The 26,773-nt window shown below is 46.0% G+C and overlaps 2 protein-coding genes across 2 annotated transcripts; both read right to left on the bottom strand.

The window, feature by feature from the left end:
• Window positions 1–2,035: 2,035 nt before the first annotated feature.
• Window positions 2,036–5,943, bottom strand: LOC310648029 (natriuretic peptides A-like; the record flags this gene model as incomplete). The annotated part of the gene is made up of 3 exons (XM_083375659.1): window positions 2,036–2,041; window positions 3,701–3,988; window positions 5,839–5,943. The coding sequence occupies 3 exons, from the start codon at window positions 5,941–5,943 to the stop codon at window positions 2,036–2,038; spliced, it is 399 nt and encodes a 132-aa protein (XP_083231785.1).
• Window positions 5,944–12,795: 6,852 nt separating this feature from the next.
• Window positions 12,796–16,203, bottom strand: LOC310647958 (natriuretic peptides A-like; the record flags this gene model as incomplete). The annotated part of the gene is made up of 2 exons (XM_083375586.1): window positions 12,796–13,309; window positions 16,084–16,203. The coding sequence occupies 2 exons, from the start codon at window positions 16,201–16,203 to the stop codon at window positions 13,034–13,036; spliced, it is 396 nt and encodes a 131-aa protein (XP_083231712.1). The 3' UTR covers window positions 12,796–13,033.
• Between the last annotated feature and the right edge of the window lie 10,570 nt (window positions 16,204–26,773).

Here is a 26,773-nt window from a genome sequence, read left to right as displayed (position 1 = left end):
AAAGTAAAAAAAGAGACATTGCTAATTTCTTTTCTCTATTTGCAAATGAGCATTTTTTTTTCCTACCCAGAGACATTTTAAAGCTTATTGGAATGCTTAATAAAAGTGGACAATTTTTGTTTCCACGATTATTCAAAGGTAGCGTGCTTCCGAACGTGCAGGCTCACTGTCATTTTCTCCCAGTCTGCTTTGCAGATGCATTTGGACTTTACTTCGCATGGACATTAAGCCAGAGACAACAGCGACAGGTTTATCATACACTCAGCTGTGTTTTTCCATCAAGGAATAAATTTCTCTCCCATCACTACTGAGAACCTTGTGTTCGTAAGACCTTCTTAAGTCCCTGACTATCAGGAGCCCATTCTCTGGATTGGCGCAAATGTGAAATCGCAAAACAATCCACACCAGAGTTTGCCCAAGGCATTAAATTCCCAATGCATTTAAAACACGCACACACACATTTAAAACTACTATAGCTGAATTTCCTATATTATGTGTGCCCAATTGCTGGGTCATTTATCATCCTGAAAGAAGCACTTAATGCAAAGATAAGTTATTTTTTTATTTACAATCTTGTCATTTTTATCTCAGAAATAACCTCTTTGTTACCGCTCTGAAGACATTTTGGCATGTTTGCCAGCCTAGTTTTTGCCAACTGGAATTTCCCCTTCTCGGGAACAAAATATCCTAGTGACATCTCTGAAGGACCAAACAACTTTAAGTACAGTGTTGTTGTTTTTTTTGCAATCCCCACTTGTGTGTGTGAGAGAGAAAAAGCAACCTAGAATTAAGGAGAAACTTCCTAACAGTGAGGACAATTAACCAGCGGAACGGCTTGCCACCAGAAATCGTGGGCGCTCCATCCCTGGAGGTTTTTAAGAAGAGACTGGACAGCCACTTGTCTGAAACGGTGTAGGATCTCCTGCTTGAGCAGGGGGCTGGACTAGAAGACCTCCGAGGTCCCTTCCAGCTTCTATTCTATTCTACTCTACTCTACTCTATTCTACCCTATTCTGCATTCTATTCCATTCCACTCCGCTCCGCTCTATTCTACTCATATACATATATATTCCGTTTTATCTCTGTGTTAAGGGCGGGATATAAATGGAATTAAAATAAAATAAAAATAAAATAAAATGTAAATACACAGTCAGTTGAGATGCTGAGTTACACAAATCATTTACACACACACACACACACACACACAAGAAAGATAACTACACACAAAGGTCATTAAAGTCTTTTTTTTTTATTTAATCATACCGGTGTTCCACAAAGCCTTTGTTGCGTGCAGATGAAATAAAGCCCATAATTAAATATCTTCTCACTGTATCCTAACTATTGCGCAATGCTTGTTCATGCATCCGTTCAAACCAGAAGGGATGAAAAAATCGATTCCTTTAATAATTCAAAGTAGGAGGAGGCACAATGGAGAGGGGGGAGGAAATCTTTCAAATTCTCCCACAAATATCTTAGTATAGAATTTTGTCAGCAAGACATTTTAAGGGTATTTTCTTGGCCCGCGCAATTTTGGAAAACGATATTTCCCCCCATTACTGTCTCTCATCTTCAATACGTCAGGGGTTTTATTTACGGGGAAGAAAGTCAGATATTGTTACACTCTTCTTAATTTATCAATAAAAATTGGGCAGGGTGGAAAGATCTCGCCCTGCCTCTGTCCTTGGTGCTGAATTTAAGAATTCCTAGTTGCGACTCATCCAGGAGATTGAATGCATAGACCGGAAGGGAAAGCACGTATGTCTTTAAATTCATTTAAATTCACGTGACTAGGGTAAAATGTTGGGTTGTTGTTTTTTTCCTATTCTTGACCTGAGAAGGGCTGATTTAGAAGTGCGGTGTGTTTTTGCTGGGACCTCACCACTGCACTGTGGGATATATTTCGGTCGGAGCAAAATCCTGATACTCTGGAATCGGTGTACTAAATTTTTTGCTGGCAGGAAGAATCTTCGTCGTAATGAAACGAAAACACCTTTGGGATAAGATGACTTATGGAGGTAATTTCTTCCACCCGGTTTCACTTCTGTAAAAGAGAAAGAAAAAAAAACGTGGTTCGCCTTAACTACCAACCCATGTTTGGAAATTGCAGTCCTGTGACCAGGTTAGATTTTGAATTTATTTTACAGGAAAGAATAAGGCAGTTTAGAAATCAAAACGCATGAATAATAGGATTAAATATGGAGGCGAAAAGTGACTTTTTTTATTCCTGCCTTTCTCGAAGCTAGTTTTCAAGGCCTCCCACCCTCCTTACAATAATTTTCTGTTTATCTGGAAAGAGAGATACCCATTAAAAGCTGACACTTGTAGATAAATTTATAAATTTATAAATTTAAAATTTATAAATTTATAATTTATAAATTTATAAATATTTATAAATATATATAAATATATAATTTATAAATTTATAAATTTATAAATTTAAAAGCAAATGCTTTTAAGATAACACCCTTCTCTTCATTTAGACCCGGGGTTCCCAAATTCTTCTCATTGATCCTTCCTGGACTTTCAGATTGTTTGCACACACCCTCAAACATTTATTACATGAAAATAATGTAATAAATAGTACTTTAACTCAGTGTTTTTCAACCACTGTTCCGCGGCACACTAGTGTGCCGCGAGATGTTGCCTGGTGTGCCGTGGGAAAAATTGAAAAGTAATTATAAAATACTTTCTTTGTGTTTATTTGATTCCTATTCAAGAGAATTACTTTATATATAGTCAATATAGGCACAGAGTTAAATTTTTTAACATTTTCTAATGGTGGAGTGCCTCGTGATTTTTTTCATGAAACAAGTGTGCCTTTGCCCAAAAAAGGTTGAAAAACACTGCTTTAACTAACAGTGCTATAATATAGACAAGGCCAGCAACTTGCTGGCAGCTGAACATCCAAATCAGGTTACCCAGTCTGACAGATAGGAATGGAATAGAATAGAATAGAATAGAATAGAATAGAATAGAATAGAATAGAATAGAATAGAATAGAATAGAATAGAATAGAATAGAATAGAATAGAATAATAGGAGGAATGAAGAATAGGAATAGGAATAGAATAGAATAGAATAGAATAGAATAGAATAGAATAGAATAGAATAGAATAGAATAGAATAGAATAGAATAGAATAGAATGAAGAGGGAAAGGAATAGGATAGGATAGGATACAATAGAATGCAGAATAGAATAGAAATAGAATAGAATAATTATTGTCACTTTAATGCACACTAATCAGCATACATTAACATGAGATTTTGTTGCATACAGCTCTCAAAGGGTCACCACCTCCAATATACACTGCATAAACATGACAAAAAAATAAATAAATTATGCATATACCCACACACACACACACACACACACACACATACTTGGCCCAGAGAAAATACAGTCTAGTTTGGATGTAAACACCTCATCTTCAGGGCCAGGGACTACAGAAGATTAATTGACCCCTGCTCGACCTTCCATCCTTTTTTGACCCCTTCTTAACACCCATTTAACTGCTCCTGGGTTTGGTCCATCAACTCTTGGGCGTTGATACTGACCACTTGACCAAACCCTGGTTTGGATGTTTTCCTGGTCAACAGAGCTTCAATTGCTGAACTGATTCTCCCCCTAGCCATTTAATTGACATGGTGGAACTCTCCAGGTTGCAACTTACATGTCTTCTGTTGCACCCAAGTCCGCTCACCGACCCTATTCTGTCCAGCCGTTGTCCGAAGCAGCTGGATAACCTGCGGGGGCCACTGAAAAAGCCCCCCAGTTTGTTTCCCACGGCTGCCGCTGGGGCTCTTTCGGGGGGTTGCCAGTTGACGCGGCCAACGCCGCCTTCGCTGGGGGGTCTTGAGTATTCGCCATCCCAGGATGAGATTAGCTGGTCTGCATCGCCCACTGGTTCTTCGTTGGCTTCCTTCAGATCGCGCTCAATTTCTTCCTTTTCTGCCAACACCACTTGACTTTCAATCCTTTCCAGAAGATCCTGAGAGCAAAAGGGGAAACGAAAAAAACGTGTTTTGCAAACTCTTCTCTTAAAGTCGGTCTCTCCTGAAGCATTTGTCTGTATTCCTGCTAGGGTGCAGAGAGACACGCCGGAAAAAAAATAAGCCAGGGCTGTCAAGGTATGTCTTCAACCACTTATTAGTTGTGAAAATTCAACGTTTCTTTCAGCGTTTGGCTGTGCTGATTAATTTAACAGAGTAACAGAATGGGAGGGGACTTTGGAGGTCTTCTAGTCTAACCCCCTGCTTATGCAGGAGACCCTACACCATTTCAGACAGATGGTTGTCCAGTCTCTTCTTAAAAGTCTCCAGTGATGGAGCACCCACAGCTTCTGGAGTTAAGCCGTTCCACTGGTTAATTGTCCTCACTGTCAGGAATTTTCTCCTTAGATCTAGATTGCTTCTCTCCTTGATTAGTTTCCATCTGTTGCTTCTTGTCCTGCCCTCTGGTGCTTTGGAGAATAGGTTGACCCCCTCCTCGTTGTGGCAGCCCCTCAAATATTGGAATACTGCTATCCTGTCACCCCTTGTCCTTCTTTTCACTAGACTAAAGGTAAAGGTAAAGGTTCCCCTGCACATGCGTGCTAGTCGTTTCCGACTCTAGGGGCCGGTGCTCATCTCCGTTTCAAAGCCGAAGAGCCAGTGCTTGTCCGAGGACGTCTCCGTGGTCATATGGTCGGCATGACTAGACGCCAAAGGCACACGGAACGCTGTTACCTTCCCACCGGATTGGTCCCTATTTTTCTACTTGCATTTTTTTAATGTGCTTTCGAACTGCTAGGTTGGCAGAAGCTGGGACGGGTAACAGGCGCTCACTCTGCTACGCGGCACTCGGAATTCGACCCGCCAAACTGCCGACCTTCTGATCGGCAAGCTCAGCGTCCTAACCCACTGAGCCACCGCATCCCTTTTCACTAGACTAGACGTACCCAATTCCTTCAACCGTTCTTCATATGTTTTAGCCTCCATTTTCAGGTAGTAGTTTGGGAAAGAGAAGATAATTAGTAGAAGCTGAGTCAAGAGAAGATGACTAAAGACTCGAAAGCAAGGCAAGATCAAAAAGAAGGGTCTTTTTCTCAACTGCGCTACAATGTCTTATCTTGGACCAATTCACACATGTATCATACACAGTCCTGTGGTCTGTTAGACACTAGCCCATTGAGTACAGATCCTTTCTGGGTTGTATACAAACTTCCAGTGACTATGTCCATGGTTTTGAAGGCCAGACAGCAATCACAGCATTGGGTGTTGTCTCCTATTAATCATAGTTGCCTTTCTTTTTTTTTTAGACTGGTATGGCCGGTCTACAGAAAAGAAGGACTAGGGGTGACATGACAGCAGTATTCCAGTGTTTGAGGGGCTGCCACAAAGAAGGAGAGGTCCACTTATTCTCCAAAGCACCTGAAGGCAGAACAAGAAACAACAGATGGAAACTAATCAAGGAGAGAAGCAAACTGGAACTAAGGAGAAACTTCCTAAAAGTAAGGACAATTAACCAGTGGAACAGCTGCCTTCAGAAGTTGTGGATGCTCCATCACTGGAGGTTTTTTAAGAAGAGACTGGACAGTCACTTATCTGAAATTGCTTGAGCAGGGGGTTGGACTAGAAGACCTCCAAGGTCCCTTCCAACTTTGTTCTGATTGAACTTAGAAGGTGACGGCCAACTAGAGTATCGGTTCGAGAGATGTCTCTTCCCATCACCTGCTCTCCGGACCCGTCTGTAGACCTAGGATCTTGGGGTGCCAAGCCAGTCCGCCCTCAACAACTCGAGGTTCTCCCCAAGTTAGCCAAGGCTTGTCTCAGCTTTGACCCGACCCCAGATGGATCTTACCTTGAAATCTGCTAGATCTGACCGAGAGATGGGCTGGGCCCCAGATGGACTTTGGAGGTGAGCAGCAAGCAACAAGGAGAACAGGAAAGGAATCGTTGAACCCATCATCTCCAGGAACCGGCCTGTCTCCGCACTCTGCCCGTGGTCGCGTCGATTCCACGCCCTCTATCTTTATATCTTTTGGGCGGCGAAGCTCATGCTTGAAGAATGAACCCCACATTCCATCACCCTGACTCAATAGAGACGCTCAGACCCCGGAGCCAGGAGAAGATTCCCTTTTAAAGTGATCTTCCTTGGGTGGAAAGCCACCTCCTGCAGTTCCCGGGCCAGCGAGGACCATAACAGTAGGGGAGGAACCCGTGACACAAGCATTCCTTGGGCCTTGTCTGAAGAGCTTTCACACTTCCTAGGTGTGAAAGAAGCTCTAAAAAATCCCCCTTTATCTGTTTTAGGAGACAGCCTTGTGTGTGGGGGGGGAGAGGTTGTTATAGGAGTGGAAAATCCGATTGGATGGGGACCATGGGCCTGCCTCGACACCCCAGCCACAAGCCACGTTGGATGTGCGCCGATCTCCCAAAGCTCAGGGTTTAATCAGAATTAGTAATTTGCTAAACTTAAACGTGCTTCCCGACTCTCTGTGATTCTGGGCAGCTCACAACAGCCCCACAAAGAGAGGACAATACAGCCAGCAACATGTTGGCAAGTGCGAGAGACCAGATGGCAGAGGGTTTGGTTCTTGCTTATCTTGTGGAGAGTTTGTGGAGAAGTGGAGGCTTCGGCATGAAAATCCTCCCGAATGTGTCCGTCTTAAGAAGGGCAGAATCAAACCTGGATTAATGATGGAAAATACTTTTAACGGTAGGGTCAAAAACACGACGAGGATATCAAACTGGAGAAGGCAGAATCCACAGCTTTGAATGCAAAAAAAAAGGAAGGAGGCCTGCAGAAGTTGGGATGGTCCATCACTGGAGATTTTCAAGATTCAATCAGAATAAAAGCTGGAAGGGATCTTGGAGGTCTTCTAGTCCAGCCCTCTGCTCAAGCAGGAGAACCTATACTATTTCAGACAAGTGACTTTCTAGCCTCTTCTTAAAAACCTCCAGTGATGGAGCCCCCATGATTTCTGGAGGCAGGTTGTTCCACTGGTTAATTGTCCTCCCTGTTAGGAATTTTCTCCTTAATTCCAGGTTGCTTCTCTCCTTGATTAGTTTCCATCCGTTGCTTTTTGTCCTGCCTTCAGGTGCTTTGGAGAATAGCTTGACTCCCTCTTCTTTGGGGCAGCCCCTGAGATATTGGAAGATTGCTGTCATGTCTGCCCTGGTCCTTCTCTTCATGAGACTGAAAGGTAAAGGTAAAGGTTCCCCCGCACATGCGTGCTAGTCGTTTCCAACTCTAGGGGCCGGTGCTTATCTCCGTTTCAAATGCGAAGAGCCAGCGCTTGTCCGAGGACGTCTCCGTGGTCATGTGGCCGGCATGACTAGACGCCAAAGGCGCACGGAACGCTGTTCCCTTCCCACCGGAGTGGTCCCTATTTTTCTACTTGCATTTTTACGTGCTTTCGAACTGCTAGGTTGGCAGAAGCTGGGACGGGTAACAGGCGCTCACTCTGCTACGCGGCACTCGGGATTCGACCCGCCAAACTGCCGACCTTCAGATCGACAAGCTCAGCGTTCTAACCCACTGAGCCACCGCTTTATAAAGCAATGCTAATACTTTAAGTCATTTTGATTCTATGCCTCTGTTTATACAACCGAAGATTGCATTCACTTTTTTGGCTGCTGCCGCACCCGGCTGACTCATGGTTAAGTGATCGTCCACTGGGACTCCAAGGTCCCAGTTACTGTTTTAGAACCAGGTTTCGCCTAATTTGTCTGAAACTGTATAGAGCCATGGTGGTGAACCTATGGCACAGGTGCCACAGGTGGCACGCAGAGCCATCTCTGTGGGCACGCACGCTGTCGCCCCAGTCCTAGGCCTTCAGCTGGGTTTTATAAAACCTTTTTGCTTTAGGCCTCCGCCACCATGTACAAAAAGAAAAAGGTTCAATCAATTAATCAATTTCAACTTCTTGCGGGGGGAAAAAAAGTTTTCTCACAAAGTTGGAATTGATTGATTGAACTTTTTAGTCCCACCCAGTCTGCCGTTACCACTGCAGCCACGCCCACCCGATGGGCCTCGCCCACCCTCTGCAGTCCATGCCCACCCAGCACCCGATGATACATAAGTGGGTTTTGGGTTGCAGTTTGGGCACTCGGTCTCTAAAAGGTTCGCCATCACTGGTATGGGGTCTGCTGCTTGAGCAAGGGGTTGGACTAGAGGACCTTCAAGGTCCCTTCCAGTTCTGTTATTCTGCTAGCTAGGTAAGGAGAGGGAGGGAGAGGGTGAAAGAGTGGGAGGGAGGGGAAGAGAGAGAGAGAGATTTGGAAGGGGTTAATTTTCAGAAGAGCACACAGACTTTCCAAATCCTGGTGCTCATGTTCTAGAAAGCAAGTGTGAACAACAGGGGACTTTGCTGGTTGAGGGCAAAAGGGATGATGGCTTAATGGAGGGTTGACCACCATTTGTTGACTCTGAATTTTTTTAACGTAATGCCCCTATTGTGCACGCCCAACAGTTCTGCTCTCCAGGCCTGCTCTCCGCAAGAAACTGATATTTTTGCATTGGGAGGAGGTAACGTTTGATTGACGTCTGGAGGTCTTCCTCGGGAAAAGGGTCTTGCATCTGGACAGTTGTGCTTTTGATGAGTATAGATAGTCTTCGTGCCTGAACGTAGGAGATGTTGCATCTCCAGAATGGGTCCCACCCCAGCCCTCTTCAGGACTTTATTTATTAATTAGATTTATTGGCTGCCCCTCTTGCCACGAGGTGACTCTTTGGATTAATTGTCCATGACTGCAACCGATGTTGTGTCAGAAGTATGTATGTCTAAAAGAAAGCTTGGCCTATGATCATTTATGGTCATTTTTTCCCCCTGTGGGCACAATGGCACACGTTAAAAATGAAATTTAGTTGCTTCTCCTCAAAGTGTACACCTACATAACACACATTTAAGACATACTACATATGACATATGTATAGATTTACACCCTTACATGTAAATATTAAATACTGGCCATCTTGAATGCATAACGGAAGGAGGAAGGCTGAGAGTTCACAAGGTTAATGCTGCATGGAATGAAACTGTGGCTGAATCTGGATGTTCACTTCTATCAGCAGCAGGATATGTAAATATAAACCCCAGTGGGGGGAAAAAAACTATGCTGAGCAGAATGTTGCTACCTCTGGGATAAAATAGCACGAGCTGTATTTGGGCGGGGCAAAGGGTGTGGGTGTGGCTGAAGCAGAAAGTGGGTGTGGCCAAACAAGATTGACTTGTTTCAATCGCCAGCCATTTTGTCCTGAAACTTTGCTGGCATTTTAAACGGACCTTCTCCGATGCGATTTATTTCTTTACTGATTTGATTTTTTCCCCCGTCACCTCATCTCGCATCTGTGACATTCTTCCCACCCCCTGCTTTAGATCCGGAAACCGTCACTTTCATTCACTCGGCACGGCAAGGCCGCAATTACAGGCGGTCCTTGATTTACAACAGTTCGTTTAATGACCGTTCAAAGTCGCAACGCCGCTGGAAAGAAAGTGACTTGTGACCGTTTTTCACACTTACGAGCCTTGCAGCGTCCCCGCGGCTCACCTGATCAAAATTCAGACGCTTGGCAACCGACTCCTATTTATGACGGTCGCAGCGTCCCGGGGTCACGTGATCCCTTTTTGCGACATTCTGAAAAGCAAAGTCAGATTCACTTAACAACCGTGTTTCTAACTTACCAACTGCAGTGATTCACTTAACAACGGTGGCAAGAAAGTAAAATGGGGCAAAGCTGCCTTAACAAATGTCTCGCTTAGCAATGGGAATTTGGGGCTCCGTTGTGGTCGTAAGTCGAGAACTGCCTGTATTTTAGACCAGGGGTTCCCCAACCGTGCTGTGGCCACTGGGCCACAGGGCCATGTGACGGGATGGCCAGTGCACACACACACACACGCACGTGCACTCACCCCCCCACACTCACGCTAGCACCACCCATAGGATCCCGCCAGCACTAGCGCCACCCCGTTTGCAGCACTCGCACCCACGCAGCCTCGTTTGCGCATGCACTCACGTGCGACCCGTTTGTGCACGTGCATGTGGGGCTCATTTTTGTGCACGCAGGCGTGCGAACAATTTGTGCATGTGTGCACGGAGAGGTGCATGCCTCCCTTTCCGGGCCACCAAACCAAAAAGGTTGGAGACCCCTGTTTTAGACGGAAGAAAGACAAAAAAAAAAGGAGAACGGATAGAAGGACTCGGATGCCTTAAGTCCTTAAGAGGAATAAATCTCGCATTTGAGCCACTCGGCTGCAACTTTAATATTTTGAGGTCCCTCACAGTATGTGAAAATTGGGGGCGTCCCTTTGAGTGTAGTCCTCGGCTTACCGCCACGATGGAGTCCAAAACATCTGTTGTTCAGTGAGACATTTGTTAAGTGAGTTTCGCCCCATTTTCACGACCTTCCTTGTCACGGTCGTTAAGTGAATCACTGCAGGTGATAAGTTAGTGACATGGCTCTTAAGTGAATCTGGCTTCCCCCCTTGACTTTGCTTGTCAGAAGGTTGCAAAAGGGGGTCCCAAGACCCTGCGACCGTCATCAATACGAGTCAGTCGTCAAGCATCTGAATTTTAATCAGGCTGCCAAGGCCGACAGTGTGAAAAGTCCTAAGTCACATCTTTCAGCGCCGTTGTAACCTTGAGCAGTCGCTAAATGAACTGTTGTAAGTCACGCCGGTAGAGATCCCTGGAATGTGGATTGAGGCCGTCGGACGGTGCAAATTTCATTATTTATTTTTTATTTTTTTAAAAAAAGAGAGGGAAGGGTAATAGCAAACTCGTTTAAAACGCAACGTGGCCGGAAGAGTCGAAAAGCGCGCGGCGCAATCCCACCCACCCCCCCAAAAAAACAAAAACAAAGACGATAAGATAATTGTAGTTTTTAATGATCGTTTCAGGCTACAAGTTCTCTGTGCTGAAAATAAGAAAAAAAAACTTTTTATTTATTTTTTGAAAAAGGAAAAGAGGGAGGAAAAAAAGAGAGAAGCAAACGAAGGCAGGTAATAAATAAGTTAATAAATAAATAAATAGACGGAGGGCTGTCTTCTTCCAGCGCCCACAGGTTGGGAAAAAAATAAATCTTCGGAGATTCACACGCCGCAGGAAAAAGGAGCGGCTTTTAGTGTCTTCTGAACCCTGAAAGCAAAGAAACGAGGGGAAATTGATTAAGAGAGGGGAAAAAAAAATCTCATCTGGAGAACTATTTATGCTGAATGTCACCACGTCAATTTGGGGTCCCAAGAAGACGAAGCCTTTGCTTGAGGCTAGGGGCTAAATACAGGAAATCCTCAACTTACAACCGCAACTGAGCTGAACGTTTATGTTGCTAAGCGAGACACTCTAGGGAAGCTGTGTGAAAGGCGCTCCTAAGTCCCTTTTTTCAGCGGCGTGGCAACTTTGCGAACGGTCGCTAAATGAACCGTCCTAAGTTGAGGATGACCTGCAAGTGTTTGTGGTAGACGAAATGACGGGCAGCATGGTAGTTACTATTTCAACTTTAAACCTATATTGCTTACCGTTTCCCTCGGCCGAGTCGCAAACATCCAGATCGTGGTTGTCCCAAAGGGTTTTTTTTTTCAAAAGGCAACACTTTTTTTCCTCGAAAACTTTTCGCTTCCCCCGCAAGAAGCTTCTTCGCTTCCGAAGAAGAACCGAAGAAGCTTCCTTGGCTGAGAAGCGAAACCTTTTCAAGGAAAAAAAAAATGAAAAGCAACCCCAGTTGCTTTTGGGGGGTGAAAAAACAACAACTAGGAATTCTGCTGAGGACTTTTTATATTTCTAAATAAAGGCAGCTTTCCTCAAAGAAATAATGAGGAGTGAAAGAGATTTTTTTTTTAAAAAAAAGTTGTTTTTAAGACAACTTGTGAAAACAACCGAAAGTTTGCAAAGAAAAGCAAAGCTTTGAATGGGATCAGGACTTATTTGGGGCTTTGATAGCTGCAGTATTTCCGTGACTGAGATAATCCTGATTTTGGGGAGTGTCTCTTTAAGGGGCTAATGTTTGCCCTGGGTGTTACGGTCGACTTCTTTCCTGAGTGGTGGTGACAGCCTCAACGTAAAAAAAGGAGCTCCTTTTTTCCCTTTTCTCCCAAGTTGGTGTCCAAATAATGTTGTTGTAGATGATATTAACTTGGCTGTGTTGGAGAGCAACGGGGAGCTTTTTTTAAGAATTCAGGGTTAGGGTTAGTATTTTCTCAGAAATGTGAGAAAAGAGTGGAGCACAGCAGAGTAGAGTAGAGCAAATATGGAACGGAATAGAATAGAATAGAATAGAATAGAATAGAATAGAATAGAATAGAATAGAATAGAATAGAATAGAATAGAATAGAATAGAATAGAAGAGAGAAGAGAGAATAGAATAGAGTAGAGTGGAGTAGAGTACATAATAGAATAGAATAGAATAGAATAGAATAGAATAGAATAGAGTAGAGTAGAGTAGAGTAGAGTAGAGTAGAGTAGAAGAGGAGAAGAGAAGAGAAGAGAAGAGAGAGTAGAGTAGAGTAGAGTAGAGTAGAGTAGAATAGAATAGAATAGAATAGAATAGAATATAGAAGAGAGAATAGAATAGAGTAGAGTAGAGTACGTAGAATAGAATAGAGTAGAGTAGAGTAGAATAATGGAATGGAATGGAATAAGAATAGAATAGAGTAGAGTAGAGTAGAGAAGAGAAGAGAAGAGAGTAGAGTAGAGTAGAGTAGAATAGAATAGAATAGAATATAGAAGAGAGAATAGAATAGAGTAGAGTAGAGTACGTAGAATAGAATAGAGTAGAGTTGAGTAGAGTAGAATAATGGAATGGAATGGAATAAGAATAGAATAGAATAGAATAGAATAGAATAGAATAGAATAGAATAGAATAGAATAGAATAGAATAGAATAGAATAGAATAGAATAGAATAACAGAGTTGGAAGTGATCCTATAGGTCATCTAGTCCAATCCCATCGCCAAGCAGGAGATCCTACCCCATTTCTGACAGATGGCAATCCAGCCTCTTCTTCAGAGCTTCCAGTGTGGGGTGCGTGGGATTCCGCTGAACAGGCTTAATAATGGATCAGAAAATAGGTACCGACTCACCTTTGCATCCCATCCCACTGACGGATCCGATCCGGTCCAACCGTCGGCCGAAGCAGCCCGATTCTCTCAGGCTTTTGGCAGCCTGAATTCCCCTCATGTGTTTTAGCAGAGCCGTCCGGTCGGAAAAGACGGGCAGATCGTCGGCCGCAGGCTGATCGTTCAGGTCTTCTTGGGCCTGGATTTCAAAGTCTTCAGGGTTGCCCTGTAGCTCTTCCATCAGGGCCACTTTCTCCTCCAACGTCTCCAGGAGAGCCTGGGGTGGGAATTGAGAAGGTTTGTGTCAGTCGCAGAACAAGGCCGTCAAATCTACTGCCAAAAAAAAAAAAAAAGGGCGGGGGTAGCATCGTCTTCCTAGATCAGGGGTCCTCAACCTTGGCAACCTGCCTCCAGAAGCGGTGAATGCTCCAACACTGGAAGTTTTTAAGAAGAGACTGGACAGCCATTTGTCTGAAATGGTATAGGGTTTCCTGCCTGAGGAGGGGGTTGGACTAGATGACCTCCAAGGTCCCTTCCAACTACTTCTTCTTCTTCTTCTTCTTCTTCTTCTTCTTCTTCTTCTTCTTCTTCTTCTTCTTCTTATTATTATTATTATTATTATTATTATTATTATTATTATTATTATTATTATTATTATTAGCAGTGGGCTAATGCCTCCTTAAGTAACACCAGCTGCCTGCAATTAGCGCAGGTTCGAGTCCCACCAGGCTCAAGGTTGACTCAGCCTTCCATCCTTCCGAGGTAGGTAAAATGAGGACCCAGATTGTTGGGGGCAATTAAGCTGACTTTGTAATAATGCCGCTTGGGGTGTGTGTGAAAGCCCTAATAAGCAGGCATATACATAGAATGAAGGCTACTGCTAAGCTTGTAAAGCCGCCCTGAGTCTTCGGAGAAGGGCGGGATATAAATGGAATTAAAATAAAATAAAATAATTATTGTTGTTGTTGTTGTTGTTGTTGTTGTTGTTGTTATTATTATTATTATTATTATTATTATTATTATTATTATTATTATTATTATTATTATTATTATTATTTTAAGACTTGTGGACTTCAGCTCCCAGGATTCTTGGCTGAGGAACTCTGGGAGTTGAAGTCCACAAGTCTTAAAGTTGCCAAGGTCGAGGACCCCCATTCTAGACAACTGATGGAGCCTTCATTTTTTATTCCCCCTGGATGCTAGCATCCACATTTTCCTATCCTGCCAAATGTGTCCTAAAGGTGCTTTTTTTTTCCCCAAGAGGCAATGGGAGTTCCTATTTTTCTCGCTGAAGATGTTTCGCTTCTCACCCAAGAAGCTTCTTCGGCTCTGACTGGAGGGTGGGGAACGAAAGGACCATCCAGTCGGAGCCGAAGAAGCTTCTTGGAGGAGAAGCGAAACGTCTTCAAAGAGAAAAGAGAAAGTCCCGTCGCCTTGTGGGGGAAAAAAAAAAAGCAGACCATCATCGCCTGGATGGCTGAGAATCTCCATGGACGCCTGTCAAGCCTGATTTCAGCTTAGCAACGGAGAGCCAGTCGGTGGCTCAAAACTCAAAAAAGTGCACAGGTGCAGTCAGCAAATTGCCATTCCGAAGCAAAAATAGAAACGCAACTGGCCCTTCTCGGGGCATCGTTGGCTGGCCCCAAACGTTGGCTCCCTCTTCTCTGAGGGAATAAAAAAAGAAAACGCCTCTTTTTCCTCCATTTTGGATCCTGAACTGATGAGGCTCCCCCGCTGTCTTACTGCTAAGCTTGTAAGCCGCCCTGAGTCTTCGGAGAAGGGCGGGATATAAATGTAATAATAAATAAATAAATAAATAAAATAAGTTCAAGGAAGGTGAATCCGTCTGCCTTGCTGGAGTTTCTCCCGACGTTTTGCAAAACTCCCTTTCTTTGCATCGGCGCTGGCCCTGTTTTCTGGGGCCACTGGGAGCAGCACCCACTCCTTTCTTTAGAATGACAGATTTTGGAAGGGACCTCGGAGGTCTTCTAGTCCAACCCCCTGCTCAGGCAGGAGAGCCTAGAAGACCATTTCAGATAGGTGGTTGTCCAATCTCTCCTCTCTGGCTAAACCCACCAGCTTTTTCTGCCGAAAGTGCGCAGGCTTCGCCATCGTCTACCTGCTTCCAACGGAGTCAGCCAATCTGTGACCTGGGTAGGACATTTAACTGTGCTCCCCTAGGATAGACTGCTCCTGAAGCTGGGTTCCCCATGAGTAAGAGCTCCTGAAAGAATTCTCTCTAAGAAGCTTGTGGCTGTGACGAGGCAGAGTAGCTGGAAGGGACCTCGGAGGTCTTCTAGTCCAACCCCCTGCTCAGGCAGGAGAGCCTAGAAGACCATTTCAGATAGGTGGTTGTCCAATCTCTCCTCTCTGGCTAAACCCACCAGCTTTTTCTGCCGAAAGTGCGCAGGCTTCGCCATCGTCTACCTGCTTCCAACGGAGTCAGCCAATCTGTGACCTGGGTAGGACATTTAACTGGGCTCCCCTAGGATAGACTGCTCCTGAAGCTGGGTTCCCCACGAGTAAGAGCTCCTGAAAGAATTCTCTCTAAGAAGCTTGTGGCTATGACGAGGCAGAGGAGCTGTAAGGGACCCCAGAGGTCTTCTAGCCCAGCCCTCTGCTCAAGCAAGAGACCTTATGCCATTTCGGACAAAATGTCCCAGAGGTGGGTTTTTTTCCCCAAGAGGCCACTGGACTTTCTTGTTTGTCTCTGAAGACGTTTCGCTTCTCATCCGAGAAGCTTCTTCAGCTCTGACTGGATGGTGGGGAATGGAAAGGATTTATACTCCTTGCAGAAAGCTGGTCATACAAGTCTAAATCCTTCCATTCCCCACTATCCAGTCAGAGCCGAAGAAGCTTCTCGGGCGAGAAGCGAAACATCTTCCGAGAAAAGCAAGAGAGTCCAGTTGCCTCACCTTTGGGACAACCAGGACCTGGACGACGGAGAATCTCCACAGACATCCGGACGAAATTTGCAGGCAAAATTCCTGCCAGCGCCTGTGGGATAAGCCTTCACAGTCCAGATGGATCCCAAGGACCGCGTTCTCTTACCTCCATGTTGGCTAGCTCCTCGGCCGGGCTGAGGCTACGGACGGGGTGAGCCGCCGGACACTGGAAGCAGAGGAAAAACACCAAGGAGACCACGGCGAGGAGCGAACCCTTAGCATCCATTCTTGGAGATCGGCGTCGGCTGTTTCCAGAGGTGGCTTCCTCCCGTCTTCTCTCTCGGATCTGCTGCTCTCCTTTCTCCGGCGAGTTCTTATATGCCCTCCAGAAGCTAGCTCCGCTTTCCCGGGTTATCTGGAGCACATTCCAGCGCTGTCGCTGGCATGCTGCATTTTTCCAAGAGAAGATTCTCTTTATTAGGTGTCACGGGGGCAACGGCTGTTTTCAGAGGCATGCGAGTCACAAGTCAATGATTTCATGTTGCCGGACCTCGGCGTCGATACCACGAGCCGAGATTACACAGCATCCCTGGCTGGGCATTCTTCAGATTTTCTCCCCTTTTCAGGTCGATGGCCTTTGTGGGAAGACGGTCTTTAATTTTTCCCAAGCGGGGCAAAAGGCACCCCAGAGAAACTGCCTTGTATAGAAAAGGCACAAAGGAAGGCAGACATGTTGGTGTCTAACGTAAACATCATTTATTGCTACCATATATGGCCTACACAGAGCACTTTCGGCCCCCCAATATTGGGGCTTTTTTCCCCCTCTGGGAGTTTTGATTTTGACATTTGTCAAGTTCTTTGTTACTCCCCGCACGAGTTGTTGACACAAAGCACGCCGCCCGCCGCCCGAACTTAAAGCGACCCATTTTGTGATCCGTTGAACCGTGAAAACTACAAAGCAAGTTTGGCTAGTTGTGCACGCAGGGACGTGCACAACCCAGCTGCTTCTTACACGCTGGAGGGAAATTGCTCCTCTCTGCAAGGTAGAGTGCTTCTGAAGATGGAGGATCTGAATCTTGGTAGCATGTGTGCGCTTGTGAATTGTGTATAAAAAGCCTGCGCCGTCTGCAAGGTATTGTAGAGCGGGGAGGAAAGAGGATTTCCTCCCCCCCCCCTTCTTCTTCCAGTGATTGAATTTGTACATGCTCAGCCATCCCATGCAATCTTTCCTTCCGTGCTGAACTCAAGTGTAAGAATTTGGGCCCTGTGGGTTGTTGTTGTTGTTGTTGTTTTGTCTCAACTGTGAACTGCTGAGAATCTCCAAGAAATCAAACTTAGGAAATAATCCCAGCTGAGCGAATGAATCCGGCCAATCCGTGCCACCTGATTGTGCCACCCAGGGTGAGGTTCTTAGGATCAACGCCAGGAATTGGGAAGCGTGTCCGGGAGAATAACTCATTTACTGTACCGCTCGGGCTGTGCTTAACGGAAGATGGAAATGGCGTCGTTCTTAATTTTCTCCCATCGTAAGCCGCTGCACGAGGGGCTGGCCTTCCGTGTTCAAAGGCAGTCAACCGCTAAATGTCAGTGTCGGAGGAACTAAGCAAGGGAGCTGGAGAAGAGCAAGGAAAACCTTGCAGTGGGTCATTAATTTCTACCAACGGGCTTTTGGGTCGAGGTCAGTTTTGACCTTGAGGGGGGAAAGGCCTGGTGGCCGTGGAGGTCAAGGAAAAAAAAATCCGGTCGGAGCTGGACAAAGAAGGAAATCTAAGGAGTTGGGGTTTGTTTGTGTGTGTTTGTGTTGCTGTCCGAGGTGCTGAACGCACTGATCTATATATCACTGCCTCGCAACTCGCTCAGAGCTTAGCAAGGGTCACCCAAACCTCTTGAGGTGCACAAGGAGATGTGAGAAATTGGTCGTTCCGGGCACTCCAGATCGGCCACCACTAGTTGGAACTCACCAATGGACATCTGGACACTTCCCTTTTGTAAGGCAGTTGCTTTTCAGGATTCTTTCCCCTCCCCTCTGCTAGACAAAAAGCCAAGTTCTCCGTTTCTACGAAACATTTATTGACGCTCGTGACAATCGGATTTGGGTGTAAAAGGGTCTCCAGGACTGTGGAGGTACAGCAGTTGAAGACTGACCGTCTGAATGTTGAATTGAATAGCCTGCGTTGAACGTTAATATTTGAGACAGCGTGGAAAACGGAGTGCATCTTTTCGCAGGGGTTGGAAAAGAGATGATGGTTTTTCTTTCCCAGGTGTTGGAACAGTGCGTATTGAGGGCCTTGCTCTCCGTTTACTTCTGGAGGAAGATAATTGTTGAGGAAGTTGTGAAATTCAGCTTCTCCGCCTCCTCCAGCGACCTGAAACAGAAAGTTTAAAAAAAAGGAATGGGCGAAGGGGTTCGTTCCATCGTTCCCGAAGAGAAGCAAAAATACCACATTTTTAGATTCCCCAAATCCCGTTTCCGCTTAGGAGAAGCCTTGCCAGAATGTAGAAAAGAATAGATGAGGGATGCAAAATCCTTTCAGGATGATGGGCCCTTTGGGTGAGCAGTGTAACATGGAAGGCAACGAAGCCGAGTGATATGGTAACTCTCCCACCTTGGATAGCAGAAAGAGAATTCAACAGGTAGAGCTGAGCCCTTAAGATCATCTAGTCTACCTTTGTAAGAACTTGTCATTCCCCTGTTAAGTTTCTCCTGCAATGACTTTCCACCAGAATTGCCCCTTCCCGCAACTTATAAGTAAACTGGGAACTGAATTTTGGAACCCAAATTCTTATTTGTCGCTTTCTGGATTCTAAAAGTGTTCTGGATTCGGTCACCCTTCTCCTGCTTTGGGGAGGGGAAAATAAAAATAAAAATATCGCACCTAGCATGCGTTATTATGCCTCAGATGTTTTAATTCTCGCCTGACGGTTCTTTCTTTCTTTCGATTCGTTTTGCAAAACTGGCGAAGGAATACGCCAGCAGCTGACTTTTCCTGGAGAGATTAGACCATTTTCATCCCAGTTTTAAGATTTAAAGGTAAAGGTTCCCCCGCACACGCGTGCTAGTCGTTTCCGACTCTAGGGGCCGGTGCTTATCTCCGTTTCAAAGCCGAAGAGCCAGCGCTTGTCCGAGGACGTCTCCGTGGTCATGTGGCCGGCGTGACTAGACGCCAAAGGCGCACGGAACGCTGTTCCCTTCCCACCGGAGCGGTCCCTGTTTTTCTATTTGCATTTTTTACGTGCTTTCGAACTGCTAGGTTGGCAGAAGCTGGGACGCGTAACAGGCGCTCCACTCTGTTACGGGGCACTCAGGATTCGACCCGCCAAACTGCCAACTTTCTGATCGACAAGCTCAGCGTCCTAACCCACTGAGCCACCGCGTCCCTTTTCAAGTTTAAGATTTAGAGAACCTTAATTTAAAAAAGGGTGACAGGAAGCAGAGGCCATTCCACCCCACTGGGGGCAGATATTGTACACACATGCAGTTGTTGGAAAGTTTTCTCCCCTGCTGTGGTTGGTTCAGAGTGGTTCTTGTGTGTGTCTGTGTGTGTTTTTTTGTGTGTGTGTGATTCCAAATCCAGACTGGCCTCTGTGTGTGTGTGTGTGTGTGTGTGAGTGGGTGGGTGGGTTTGAACAGCCCTACATTGTGAAACTCTTAAAAGGGACCTACGCGGTTTGTAGGATTTGCAGCCGAGTCCCGTCTGGGTCCCAATCCGATCGAGCCTGATTCCGAAACATCCGGAGACGTATCCCCTTGAAGCCACCAGGAATTTTCTCCACTGTGCCTGAGAGAGGGAATCCTGAAGTTGGGGCAGATGGGAAGGGGTAATCTCAGCGCCTCCAAGGTCAGGATCATCGCCACTGTCACTTGCACCGCCGGTTTCGTAGTCCGGAGCTTCCAGATCCTCCTCCTGGTATTTTTCTCGCAGCCGATCAAGGAGGTGCTAAAAACGGGAGAGGGCGAAGAGAAAACGGGAACGTTCTTAAAACAGAATCCTCTCTCTCTCTCTCTCTCTCTCTCTCTCTCTCTCTCTCTCTCTCTCTCTCTCTCTCTCTCTCTCTCTCTCTCTCTCCCTGCCCCATCGGACCCCTGCGGAAAGCCTGGTTTGGTCGCCGAGCTGTTTCCTGCTTATTGTAAGTGAACGAGATTCTAGTCCTCGTGGTTCTAGGTTTCTTAACAAGAAGGTGGCAGAAGACCGCCTTCTACTTCAACCATCTACATCCCGGTTGGCAGATGCTCTGCCTCAAGATCAGGAGATCTCGTGAGATCCCACCCGGATTTTCAGCAAACTGGAGATCTTGGATCGGCAAATGCCTCTATTTTATTTAGGTATGGATTTAGATTTCCTGTTAGTCAACACCACCACCACCCATCTCTCTCCCTCTCTCTCTCTCTCTCTCTTTCTCTCTCTCTCTCTCTCTCTCTCTCTCTCTCTCTCCCTCTCTCTCTCTCTCTCTCTCTCTCTCTCTCCCTCTCTCTCTCTCTCTCTCTCTCTCTCTCTCCCTCTCTCTTTCTCTCTCTCTCTCTTTCTCTCTCTCTCTCTCCCTCTCTCTCTCTCTCTCTTTCTCTCTCTCTCTCTCCTCTCTCTCTCTCTCTCTCTCTCTCTCTCTCTCCCTCTCTCTCTCTCTCTCTCTCTCTCTCTCTCTCTCTCTCTCTCTGAGATGTCTCGCACCCTCAACTGCACACTGTTCCCCCAGCCAGAGCAGCCCTGGCAGGAGACGTTTTCCTCCCTACATCTTACCTGCAGCAACTGCAGATCTTGGCCAGAGGGACTCCACGTCACTGGATGAGCCCAGCCCGGCCCGGCCGGCAGAAACCCCACGAGCAAAGTGAAGGAACAAGTCAGAACTAGGCAGCCCATCTTGTCTGCTGTGTCTCAAGGCCTCGGGGATGTTTGTGGGACCGCAAAGGAAGGCACTTCGTTTTATAAGGCCCTGGCAAGGAGCTTTCTCTCTGCTTCAAGCCGGCTGGGGTCCGGTGGCAAAGGGCACGAATCTTGATAAGGAAACCGGTTCTAACTAGCCCGGCTAGCAGCCGAGAGTTTAGGCAAAACTGCCTCTGCTATTCACCCCCTCCTTATCCAGGAAAAGCAATTACAGTGATGTTGTTGACCTGCCGAGCACACACGGCTGCCATTAAACCTTACAGCCTGGGGCCAGGAGATGTGTCTCAGGTTCCCCTGTCCTGGCGGGCCTCAGACACACACACACACACACACACACTCCTGTTTGAATCTTTCCAGCTTCTCCATTAAGGCGATTGTGTGTGCTTGGATCTATCACTTTGGCCTGCTAGGTGATTGGACGTTCCTTGTCCAGTTTGTGCTCATAACAGACCGAAGGAAGAAGATGCAGTGAAACAAATTAGAATAGAATAGAATAGAATAGAATAGAATAGAATAGAATAGAATAGAATAGAATAGAATAGAATAGAATAGAATAGAATAGAATAATAGGAGGAATGAAGAATAGAATAGAATAGAATAGAATGCAGAATAGAATAGAATAGAATAGAATAGAATAGAATAGAATAGAATAGAATAGAATAGAATAGAATAGAATAGAATAGAATAAATAGGAGGAATGAAGAATAGAATAGAATAGAATAGAATAGAATAGAATAGAATAGAATAGAATAGAATAGAATAGAATAGAATAGAATAGAATAGAATAGAATAGAATAGAATAGAATAATAGGAGGAATGAAGAATAGAATAGAATAGAATAGAATAGAATAGAATAGAATAGAATAGAATAGAATAGAATAGAATAGAATAGAATAGAATATCTATCCCACTTCAGACAAATGGGTGTCCAATCTCTTCTTAAACGCCTCCAGTGTTGAGCATTCACAGCTTCTGGAGGCAGGTAGTTCCACTGGTTAATTGTTCTGACTGTCAGGAAATTCCTCCTCAGTTGCAGGTTGCTTCTCTCCTTGACTAGTTTCCCTCCGTCGCTTCTTGTCCTGCCTTCAGGTGCTTCGGAGAATAAGCAGACCCCCCCCCCCCACACACACACACTCTTTGTGGCAGCCCCTCAAATATTGGAAGACTGCTATCATGTCACCTTCTTTCACTAGATTAGACATACCCAATTCCTGCAACCGTTTATCATATGCTTTAGTCTCCAGTTCTCTAATCATCTTTGCTGCTCTTTTCTGCACTCTTTCCAGAGTCTCAACATTTTATACTATGCACATTGGGAAGAGAACGTGGTTAAATTAAATCCAGGGTGGACCGAAATCACGCAACCGCTGAATCAAATCGGGGCGACGCAGAGCTGAAGGGGGAAATGGTGCAAAGATGCATGGCAAGCTTAGGCTTTCCACATGAATCTGAACGACAGGTTGTCCTCGCCTTACGGCTGCAACTGCACCCAAAATTTTATGTTGCTAAGCGAGACATCGCTTGAAGTGAGTTTTTGGACACCCCGCCCCCATCTTACGACTTTTCTTACCACGTTTGCTGAGGGAATCAGGGCAGCTGTTAAGCGAGCCACACGGCCGTTAAGTGGATCAGCTTTCCCCGTTGAGCTTGCTTGCGAGGAGGGGATCACCTGACCCGCGCACGCACACACACACACACACGGGACACTGCAGCCGTCATAAACGAGAGTCAGTTGTCAAGCATCCGGATGTAAATCACGTGACCCTGGGGGGGGAACGCCGCGACGGTCGTTCAGTGTGAAAAACAGTCGCAAGTCACTCTTTTTCAGTGCCGTTGTGACTTTGAACGTCGCTAAGTGAACTCTTGTAAGTCAAGGACTGCCTGGACTAACAACGGTCAAGGAAAATTAGCAGGGGTTAAGAACAGAAAGAATTCAAGCTGGGTTGAACTTAAGATCACTTGTGGGCGTCCGGGGACTGACAACTGGTAACCCCTTTGACACACACACCCCTCTCCCTCGGGCTCAGCCAGGTCATCTCCTACATCTGACCTCTCTCGGGTGCATTGGAGGGCCCTCTGTCGATGCTCAGAGGCCTCTCCTTCATGGCTGCCCTGGCATCTGAAACTTCCGTGTCCAGCTTGATTCTGGCGGAATGACGTAGACGTGCAGCGATTCTCATGAATTCCAAACGGGGAGGGAAAAAGTCTGTGTTTGGGGGGGGGCTGTTTGGCGGTTTCTATGAATCCAGCTACTGTTGCTGGGGTCCCGTTGCCCTTCCGTTGCCCCCTCCCCGCCTCCTTCTACCTGTTTTCATGGACGAGCCTCCCTCCTCTTGTCATCTCCAGCCTGGTTAAGCTTCAAAGGGCGCCTTCCATTATTTCTATGCTAATGGCATTAGCGGAGAGCAGATTTATTTTAATTAGAAGCGCCTTTTATGTGTGCAGGGGGAGAAAAATAAATACCATCTCCGTGGCCGGCGGGCCTTTTTTGTTTTAATTGAGGATTTTCCACAAGGGTTTTCATTTCTCTGGGTGAATTTGGGCCAGGTGTGGCTCAAAAGGATACTTTGAAGGTCCGAAAAAAGCGAGAAAGAGGTGGGAAAATAAATTGGAACTAGGTGGAGACGGGGATGGAAGAGGTAGAATTTAAAGCAGAAGTTGCATGCAAAAGATTAAGATTAAGGAAGGGTCTGCAAAGCCAAAGAGGAAACAATGATCTGGTTCTAAAGAGAAGTCATAACCGGTGAACAAAATTAAACTTAACAAAATCATCAAATTTATTATTTGATTACACACACACACACACACACACACACAAATTGTTTTTATAGAATCTTAAGATTAAATGGGACGCGGTGGCTCAGTGGGTTAGGACGCTGAGCTTGTCGATCAGAAGGTCGGCAGTTTGGCGGGTCGAATCCGAGTGCCGCGTAGCAGAGTGAGCGCCTGTTACTCGTCCCAGCTTCTGCCAGCCTAGCAGTTCGAAAGCACGTAAAAAATGCAAGTAGAAAAACAGGGACCGCTCCGGTGGGAAGGGAACAGTGTTCCGTGCGCCTTTGGCGTCTAGTCATGCCGGCCACGTGACCACGGAGACGTCCTCGGACAAGCGCTGGCTCTTTGGCTTGGAAACGGAGATGAGCACGGCCCCTAGAGTTGGAAACGACTAGCACGCGTGTCCGGGGGAAACTTTAAGATTAAATGGACCCATGTGCAAAATGAGGACTTGGGAGGCAGAGCCCGGTGTTCCTTGAGCCATCTTTTTCAAGCTGCTAGTCCTCAGCACCTATCTGTCAACAGATATTTTAATTGCGTAAATATGCGAGTATGTTTCGTGCATACAGTACTATGTACAGTACACACTTGCATCCCAGCCTTCTTGCAGTGACTTCCAAGGATTGTTGTGTGTTCAGGGAAGCAAGTCCGTATTGCCAGTTATATCTCTGCATTTATTGATTGATTTGTTTTCCTCTTTCCAAATGCGCCGAGTTTGTTCTTTGCCTATCACTTGGAACGTTTCTGTTAGCGAGGTGGCCGCCCACGGCAACTGTCAAGTTTGCAAAAGCTTCAGCCATCCAATTAACGAAGTAAGTTTGCCTTGTGTGGAAAGTTCTGGTTTGTGTGGGCTGTGATCGATTTACGTCTTAGCATAAATCTCATTTTTGGGGGCCAGGAGCTTAGCGGCTGCTTCAAATTATTTATCTGTATAAGGAAGCAAGAGAAGCTTGGGACCCAACGAAGGAACATTTTTCCACTTCTGCAGCGTTCGTTTCTCCCTCTCTTGAATCCCTCCATCCCTGAAACCCAATTTTTGCCTCCTTTTCTCCAGAGAGACAAAGTCACTTTCTCGTATCTCTGGATCTGCCGGAATTATGTTGCCCAGTCCAGGGGTTTCCCCGGTTGTCCCTCACCCCATTTTTAACCTCCTAAAGCTGACCTCTCGTGGCACTAGCATGCTTGGGTGGGCATGCTGGCTGTGGGTGATGGAGTTTGTAGTGCAGCCTGCCCAGAAGGTAGGCAGTATTGAAACAGTCATGTCTTCCAAGCCGAGAAGGAATATTCCCTCCTATTAAAAATAAATCCCTTTAAATGTATTAAAGATGGGTTTTTAAGATGGGTTTCTCCTGACAGTTTTCGAGTTACAACCATTTGTTTAGGGCAGGGGTAGGCCACCTTGGCTCTTGGATGACTCGTGGACTTCAACTCCCAGAATTCCTGAGCCAGCCACGCTGAGGAGAAATGGAGAGGTTTCCATACTGAGCCCAGCTGGCTAAGGAATTCTGGGAATTGAAGTCCACGAGTCATGAATGGGCCAAAGTTTCCTCCATGCTGGCTCAGGAATTCTGGGAGTTGAAGTCCACCAGTCATGAGGGGGCTGTAGTTCCCCCATGCTGGCTCAGGAATTCTGGGAGTTGAAGTCCATGAGTCATGAGGAGGCCATAGTTCCACCATGCTGGCTCAGGAATTCTGGGAGTTGAAGTCCACCAGTCATGAGGGGGCTGTAGTTCCCCCATGCTGGCTCAGGAATTCTGGGAGTTGAAGTCCATGAGTCATGAAGGGGCCATAGTTCCCCCACGCTGGCTCAGGAATTCTGGGAGTTGAAGTCCACGAGTCATGAAGGGGCCGTAGTTCCCCCACGCTGGCTCAGGAATTCTGGGAGTTGAAGTCCACGAGTCATGAAGGGGCCGTAGTTACCCCACGCTGGCTCAGGAATTCTGGGAGTTGAAGTCCACGAGTCATAAAAGAGCCAAGCTTGCCTACCCCTGGTATAGGGACTGTTCAAAATTACAACGGCACTGGAAAAAAGCGACTTAGGACCATTTTTCACACGTAAGGAAGGAAAGAAAGAAAGAAAGAAAGAAAGAAAGAAAGAAAGAAAGAAAGAAAGAAAGAAAAGAAAGAAGAGAAGGAAAGGAAGAAAAAGGAAGGAAGGAAGAAAAGAGAAAGGAAGGAAAGAAAAAGAAAGAAAGAAAGAAAGAAAGAAAGAAAGAAAGAAAGAAAGAAAAGAAGAAAGAAAGAAAGAAAGAAAGAAAGAAAGAAAGAAAGAAAGAAAGAAAGAAAGAAAGAAAGAAAGAAAGGAAGGAAGGAAGGAGAGAAGGAAAGAAAGAAAAAGGAAGGAAGGAAAGAGAAAGGAAAGAAAGAAAGAAAGAAAAAAGAGGATGGAAGGAAAGAGAAAAAAAGGAAAGAGAAAGAAAGGAGGGAAGGAAAGAAAGAAAAAGAAAGGAAGGAAAAGGTGAAGGAAGGAAAGAGAGAGAAAGAGAAAGGAAGGAAGGAAGGAAGACAAGAAAGAAAGAAAGAAAGAAAGAAGAAAGAAAGAAAGAAAGAAAGAAAGAAAGAAAGAAAGAAAGAAAGAAAGAAAGAAAGAAAGAAAAAAATTCCCACTGATTGTTTTGGCTTAAACGGGGAAGCCAAAAGAAGTTCTGGAAACTGAAGCAGTCACAAAATCTAATCTGCTTGAGCATCGCAAAGGATGACATGGTTGGCCTGCCTTGCTCAGCCGCCACTTGTGGAACCAGCGCCAGGAGGCGAAGTCGTCCGCCTTAGCAAGCACTAGAGCACCCCCCCTCTCCCCCCCCATCCCCTTGGGGGACGTGCATATAGGGAAGGCAGGCAGGGGAACCCCGGCTGGCTCGTAGCAGCCCCCCCCCGCCCTCCAACCCGCTTTCTTCTGAAGAGAGCCCGGCAATGTTCGGAGCCCGCCAGGGGACAACTCCCCCCCTTGCACCGCAGAGGGCTCTCCGCTGCCTGAGCAGAGATCCACCAGGTGCAGCCCCCTCCTGCCTGGATCTCAGCCGGACGGATGGTCTCTGCCTGGGCCGAGGAGCAGAAGCGGAAGAAGCCAGCCGGAGCAGGCCATCCTCGCTTTGCAGCAGTTTCGGAACAGGGACCCCTCTTCATAGAAATATTAATAAATTAAATTAAATTAAATTCATTCCTCCACCCCCCACAACAGGGGCCAAGGCACCTGCTTCTCTCGCC

Source organism: Vipera ursinii (assembly GCF_947247035.1).
Source record: "Vipera ursinii genome assembly, chromosome: 17".
Classification (NCBI taxonomy): domain Eukaryota; kingdom Metazoa; phylum Chordata; class Lepidosauria; order Squamata; family Viperidae; genus Vipera; species Vipera ursinii.
Note: the sequence above shows the minus strand (reverse complement) of the source record. Positions and strands in the feature narration are given on the sequence as shown.